We start from the raw sequence: 7,500 nt of genomic DNA on the forward strand, positions 1-7,500 counted from the left end.
GGTTCAGAATTCATGTTTTTTGTTGCGTGACAGTGAGAAACTGTGAAAGACCATTAAACTTGGCTTTTCTGCTCACACTGGAATTGTCCAAACGGTCTATTCGCACTAATTTGAATAATGACTGAGATGGAAATTGTTAACCCCTGTAGATAAAATGAAAAATGATATTCTCCCTTCAACGGTGACTCAGGGGTACTTGGAAATAATGAAAGAAGAGATATATTTCTCGATGACATACTTTAGAACGAGATTAGGAAAGCCAGTGAACTGTCAGAATTCTGTTAACTAAGTTTCGATACAAATGAAAACTGCCTTTGGCTCTTACCTTATAGCAATGATCGGCCGCGTATCTGCATAAAAGAAAAAAATAGAGAAAAGAGAAAATATTGGAAAAGGCGTTCTCCAATGGGTGGGAAGACGGATTTGCATACGGGTAATCTGGATTCAAATCCCGCTCTTGCCACCATGTGGATTTATCCTTCACACGAACGAAGAGGTTTGTTTCTAGAGAAAGTGTGGTGCTGCAGAGTAAAACACGAAAATTTGGTTTTTGTCAAACGGATTGATAAAGGTCGAATTCAGTTGAGGCCATCGTGAAAAGATCAAATGGCTGACGTTTTGTGCGTGAGTCCTTCGTCAGAGCAAATTATCAACCCTTTATTAACTAGTTTGATGAAACCAAACTTTTGGGTCTTGAAATCAACTCGACCATGCTTTATAAATAGTCGACTGGTTGTCTCTTTCTATTTCGGCTTTTTTTTCGTTTATTCCAATTGTTACTTTCTACGCAAGGCCTCACACACTTCAAAATTAGTAATTTAAGTATCACCGCGTATAAATAAGACCGGGCTCTTTTCTTTACTTGCCCTTCATGTGTGCTCAGTGATTGGATCAACGCTTATTTTCCGCTCTAAGACTTTCTCTAAACCCACCTGGACCTCAGCAAAATTGGCGCAAAAATGACAAAATGATCCTCTGCGTGAACTAAACACCTCACCCAGTATAGTTTAAATCAAGGCTATACCGGAAAGGGTTTGAGAATAGTCAAACGGACGGTAATTGTTTTGGTGCTACGGACTTTTCAGAGGAACATTGTAACGCTATTTCCTTACCAAACGACACATTTCGGTTGATAGCAGCTCAAATATCATGACGAAGCATACATGTATAACGACAGAATACGTATTTATACCTGTTTTTTCAAGGCGACGAATGAACAACACATAATAGTGTGCGAGCTTAAAAACGTCAGGTGGACTCTTTTAAGTTTTTACGTTGTAACATTCATAAAATCGGTCACAAGCATTTTTGGCTTTTCCTATCGTTATGCATTTTGTTCAAATCATAAAAAAGTCATTAACAAACGAAATCGCTATATAAGCCATGAAAGTGCCCTTAGAAAAATGATGACACTGCGTTTCCTACTTCATGGTAATTGGACAAACGTTTCGCGATTTCTTTAAAATTACTCCGCGCGGTGATTGGCTTAAAAATAGCACACCACAATCTCAGCCAATGAGAAGCCAAAGCAAACATCGGTCTCTTTCCTGCGCTCAGCGCCAGCTGCACGTATTGGCCTTGCGTTGTGATTGGTACATTTTATTGTCTGCTTTGATTGGGAGATATTTTGAGTAACATTTGACGTTAAAGTTCAAAACTAGAACGTTCTTAAAATACGTAAAAGACATAACACTCTATTTTACACTCAACAGAAAATCGCGTTTCTGATTAGTCAATGACGAGTGCATAACCTTGGTTGTAGAGTGCAACAGTTGTGCAATTGAACATATTCGTATTCTCAGTATTGGACTGGAACTAGCTCGCAATGGAGGCTAATGCGGGTGAATATATTAAAAAATGTTTGCATTTGAAAAGATTTCCCCGCATTAGCCTCCATTACTTGTAAGCTAGTTCCAGTCCAATTCTGAGAATACGAATACGGTCAATTGGGGTTATAGGATGCAATACGGAAGTTGCTATGGAAACACGGCAATGGAGAACTTTGTTTAGTACATATATAAAATAAATAAAAATTGTATGAACTTGCTTGTGCAACGACAACTCTAAAAGCTCACCTGGCTTCTTATTGATAAATTTTTTCTGTGGCTCAATGTTTTCAGTCCACTTATGAAATGCATGTGTATTGACAAAAAGTAATGGCTGATCAATGTCAAAGTTGTAGATTTCTTCTCCTAAAGGCAACATCCACACATCAAGTGCCACACCACACCTGGACAAGGTGGAACAAGTTAACAAAAACAATAACTGTTGAATTTTGTTGTGCAAAGTGGTGTAGTGCACAATTGCGGGAGCTCAGAAGGAGGGTGGGGAGGGTAATTTTGCAATGGGCGACTAACTAGGCAAGACAGTCCATCAAGAGGGAAGTAAATTTATTATTACTCAAGATGCTTTGTGTCACAGATTATTCTTTTCTATGATTACTCACCAGGACTTCTGAAGCTACAATACAGGGTTGGAGTAAGTTACAATAATTATTACAACAATTTGACCTTGGATATTGCGTTGCTAGCTTTCTGATTGGTTTACGCAATCTACATTATCAGCTCATGTACAGTATGACCTAATATGGAAACTGATTCTGTCAAAGTGTCCAAGTGCTTAAAAGAACTTAATGAAAATTAAATGAAACAATTATTCCATTTGCGCTTGTTGGATATGAGACTGGTTATAGCCAACTTGGTGCAACGCGCCTCGTTGGCTACTTACCATCTCATATCCAACATGCGCTCATGTAATAATTGTTAATTGTTCTTGCGTATTGTGGCAATGAATAAAACACAACCCATTTGAATGGTTTGATGAGCAGTCACTTTGGATGACCATGCTTTGAGCTGGGATACCCATGTCCCTTGAAGTCCACACTCAACATTTCTATGCTTACAATGTACAACTTAAGCAAATGAAAGTGATGACATACAGGCTAAGGCTGCGTTTGATTGACCGTATTCTGGAATAGCATTACATGGAAATAGAAGTTTGAATTCTTTCGCTTTTACGGAGATCATATTAAAATAATTGTCAAACACCTGCTAAAATGCTAATATATTTTTATAATATCTTTGTTATCCTTGTTGCTTCAAAACACCAGCATAACATTTTAAAATCATCACTCCACGCATTCCGGAATAGGGTCAATTGAATGCACGCTAATTCTCATATGGACCAAACCTGCTCCCAAGGAGCATAGCAGAGGATATTCATTAGCTCTTATTTCCTTCCTTTAGATTGCTCACCTAAATCGTTTGTCCTTTGCTAAAGACATGACTGTTGTTGCACCTCCAAATGAATGGCCCATGACTGCAACCTTGTTTAAATTCAACCTTCCCTTAGAATACAAAGACATACAAAATTAAAAACAGTTACTCTTACTGAAAGGTGGCCACCAGCGGGCTTTTTCCAAAGCACAAATGGAAAAAAATTCAGAACCCTTGAATTCCAGTTGGGATGGTTGTGCAAGTGAATGGTTGGTTACTTTCCACTGGGGGATCTAAATTCAGCTTAAGTTTACAACGCTTCGTAAAAAGAGAAAAAGTAATGCCTAGGGTTTAATAGTTTATTTCAATAATATTGTCACTGTTCATACACAGCCTCACAAGCTGCACATAGCAATGGCACCCAAAGCTTTGACTACTACACTTCACTCAAGTTTAGACATGAGATGAACTGCAGGGATAAGCTTTATGGACACACTTATCCAATATCATAACCCTAACTCACTTTACCAATTTTTCCTCAACATTTAGCATCCCTATAACACTTACTCAGCTGAAAACCTCTGTTCTGTCTGAAAATAAGACTAAGGCCGAAAGACCCAAATTAATGGCAGTTTTGGGCTTAACTATATCATGCATGTACTTTATAACTAATCAAAGGTAAATCACACGCTAAGATGTGGTTGGACAAGATCAAACAAATTAAAGCCATAATTGCCAGTAAGTATCTGGAAGAGGGAAACAAAGCCGTCACACAGCATGCTTTACACTACATGTACATAATAATCCATAAAGGATTTTACTTTATATTTTGCATCCTGATAGAAATCAAGTTTTTAAAGACTAAGCCACAATGCCAGTGTTTGAACCTCCTTCTTCACAAATTAGCTGCAAACAGGATGATACATCAGTACATGTATGTGAATGTACCTTAAGCTGTTGTAAGACAGATGTATCATTCAATAAATTTGGAGGAAAGTTGCCCATGTGAATCTTTTTTAGTAAGTTGTGAGCACGAACACATTCATCTGCTCTTTCATGAACCTGCAAATGGAGACAAACAAAAGTAGGAAAAGTTCCTGAAAAGATAGAAAATACACATTTATACACTGAAGTGCAAGTTTGAAGTGGACAAATAATTTAGTACTGTACCCTCGGGCGCTGGACAGAATAAAATCCATGAGTGGCTAGTCCAACAAGACAAAGGGTTTGTCACTCATTACCTACAGTACCGCTCAAATTAGTAAGTTACCACCCTTGCGCACGACACATTACAGGAATCGTGTTGTGTGCAATTAATGTTTAATAATCTGCAATTAGTACAGTGGCTTGATGCTCACGTGTGATTCCAGTTGACCTTTTCAATTTGTACTACAGGCTGTAAGTCTGGCACTAAGTCACCCAAGTGAGAATATTTCAATATTCAAGGATATCCATAGGTCTTGATCAAAGGCTCAATCAATATTGATCCTAAAAAATCCTCGTCAAGATTGATTGATGCCTAATGTCACAGGCTTCAAAGTTGTAATGCAACTTATCAAAATCTTTACCATTGGGATATATTTGGTCGTGTTTAAAGTCGGAGCACATGTGGTCTTTGTTTTTGCCTCTCACTTTTGCACTTAACATTTAGGTTTTTGATGTACAGTGTAACATTCCAATTTTCTGGAACAACAGGGTGAATTTTGCACACTTTAATTCCCACATAACCTCTAGATTACAGTGTCAGCCCTAGCCAAAGCAAATAATTTACCACAAACCTGACTATTTCTCAATTTAAACTCGTCATCACTTGGTTGTAACCTACGATATGGTATCCATTCCTCTGTTCTCATATTATCGCTGTCATTCTTATTTAAAACAAATGTAGCTGATGCTGACTTGTCTCTATAACAGCAAAAAAAGAAGCAGGAAACCTTAACAGAATACCCTAAAAAAGTCATCAAGACCGAACTGGGTTCCTGAAAGTGGAAGAGAAGGTGTGATCACACATTCACCTGCTTTGGTGGATTAGGTCATTTCACAAAAACACTGCTGTGGAGGTTGTGGAATGAAGTTAGAAGGTCCTTGTTTTATATGTAATCTCATCTTACAGTGGCTTATTTTGCTTGTGACATGGGACAATCATTAAATGATTTGAAGACTGTGATGCTATTATGAGCAAAACTTGGTTAAAATTTTAAAAAAAGCACTCAAACAACACTGTGACATTATTTCTTGGGTTGATGATTGTCCAAACAAAAACAATTGTTGCTCCTGCCTGTTCGCTGAAGTTAATCGACAATAATAATTTACTCCTCTTGGGCGGGTTTTAAAGCCTGGATGGGTAAGCATCTGTGAATACCCTGCAATGCAAACTTTGGCATTGAAATCAGCGTGGCATAATGGCGCCATAATCACGTGACTTGCATCTCTGTGATAGTATGTGGAGTCGTAAGGGTTTTTCTCAGGGCACCCCCATTTTCCTCCCTTGTCAAAATCAACATCTACATGTACCATTCATTGTAAGTGTAAGTACTAGCCAAGGGTGAACAGTCAAAATGAAGCTTCGTTCTGTTCTGCTGTCCCTAATGCCTTGCTACATGTATGCATGGCTTCCACACAATTGGTGAACTTAATAAATTTAAATTCAAATTAGCCAGGGCCCCTCTTTTATTCTTCAGACGTTGTTGTTTCCAAATCAAAGCCATACCTGTGTTCAATACAGGTAACTAAGCATCCACGAGAGGCAAGATCACAACAGAAAGCACTGTTGATCAGTCTGTTTCCTCCCAAGCCATGAGAAAACACGACGCAGGGTAATAGCTGTCCCTCTGAATTGCTACTTTGAGGTTTAAAAACAGGTGCATTGAGCACAGCTGGTATGCGTAAATTTCCTGAAATCATAAAAAGATTGTGAAGAAATCAAATGAAATACTCACTGTCTAGGTTATATAAATGCTCACTAGTCGATAATCTTCTTTCTTTGTCCTTCAAAAGCATACTGCTTGTAACAGTAACTGTAAAATCCTAGCTGATGCTTTACATGTACATTGTCAAGAGCTTGGATTTTATGCTAGTTTTAATAGTAGCATTAGGCCTTATTTGAATGACTACATGAAATTTAATCAACATAAACATGTTTGTTTAGATAATCATAACCATTACAATTTTCTCAAATTTGATTGGTGCATTAACTGCTATATTTTTCACCAATTATTGTGTAGGGTTGAAATCGGACAGTGACCATACCTGCTAACTCTTCCGGTTTTCTTGGGAGTCTCCAAGTTTTTCATCAAATCTCCCGGGAAATACCTACCGTGGCCTTTTTCAACATTTTTTCATTAATTTCGTTATCTTCGAGATGTCAAAAAGGAAAATAATTTAACAAGAAGTGGATTCTAGTGCTCTCATTTGAGCTGTTCTGGTTCGGAAAACGTAAAACGGAGCAATCAAATTGATATAGGCTATATTTAACAAGTACTGTAATTGGTCAGAAATAAGCCAATCAAATTGCACAATACGTGGTAGAAAGTTGGTGCGGTTATGGGAACAATAGCAATTGCTGTTCTAACCGAGAAACGTCAGGAACATTTGGAAGGGCTTCAGGTGATTTTCGGAGAGTATTCAGATATTGTCAAAAATGACATTCTACAATGCAAAGATTTTTAGATGTCTCCAGATTTTTGTACTCTGGGGGTTGGCAGGTATGTAATCGGATACCTGAAATTGGACAGTTACATCAGCCAATCATATTAAGTGCACTCAGCTTAATCCACCAATCACAGAATTTATCACAATACCCCATAGCAACAACCACTTACCCTACCAAAATGGAGACTACCCAAAATGGACAAATTTGTAACATTACTGTAGACAGTGAAAAAGGAATGCATTAATTTTGTTTTCTCAGAAATTGTAATGGTTATGATTAATTGGTAACAGGACTTTGTGTCGTCCAATTCGGTCTGCAATCATACTCGTGATTAAAAAAATCAGACTCCCACTACACGGTCGTCCGATTTTGTTAATCACTTGACTGTATGATTACAGACCAAATTGGACTCCACTCAGTCCTATTATCATTATACAGTGTAAACGTAGTCACTAAAACGTGGAACAACCTAAAACCACCTACAACCACCTAAAAAATATCGACAACCATCTACAACTACTTACATGAACAACCACCCCACAAAAATTGACAACCACCTACAACCACCTCAAAAACATCTACAACCACGCACTAAGAATTGAATACCATATTAAACAATAGCCATAATTATTA

General features: G+C 37.8%; 1 protein-coding gene across 1 annotated transcript in view; it reads right to left on the minus strand.

The window, feature by feature from the left end:
- LOC138033761 (platelet-activating factor acetylhydrolase 2, cytoplasmic-like) overlaps nt 1-7,500 on the minus strand; it is a 14,281-nt gene that overhangs the window by 5,424 nt on the left and 1,357 nt on the right. Inside the window, exons 2-7 of the mRNA XM_068881576.1 lie at nt 5,926-6,109; nt 4,994-5,120; nt 4,164-4,277; nt 3,255-3,346; nt 2,076-2,230; nt 326-350 (exon numbers count right to left, since the gene is read on the minus strand). Of these exons, the coding sequence (XP_068737677.1) occupies nt 326-350; nt 2,076-2,230; nt 3,255-3,346; nt 4,164-4,277; nt 4,994-5,120; nt 5,926-6,109 (697 nt within the window). The remainder of the gene's footprint in view (nt 1-325; nt 351-2,075; nt 2,231-3,254; nt 3,347-4,163; nt 4,278-4,993; nt 5,121-5,925; nt 6,110-7,500) is intronic.

Source organism: Montipora capricornis, chromosome 14 (assembly GCF_036669925.1).
Source record: "Montipora capricornis isolate CH-2021 chromosome 14, ASM3666992v2, whole genome shotgun sequence".
NCBI lineage: Eukaryota > Metazoa > Cnidaria > Anthozoa > Scleractinia > Acroporidae > Montipora > Montipora capricornis.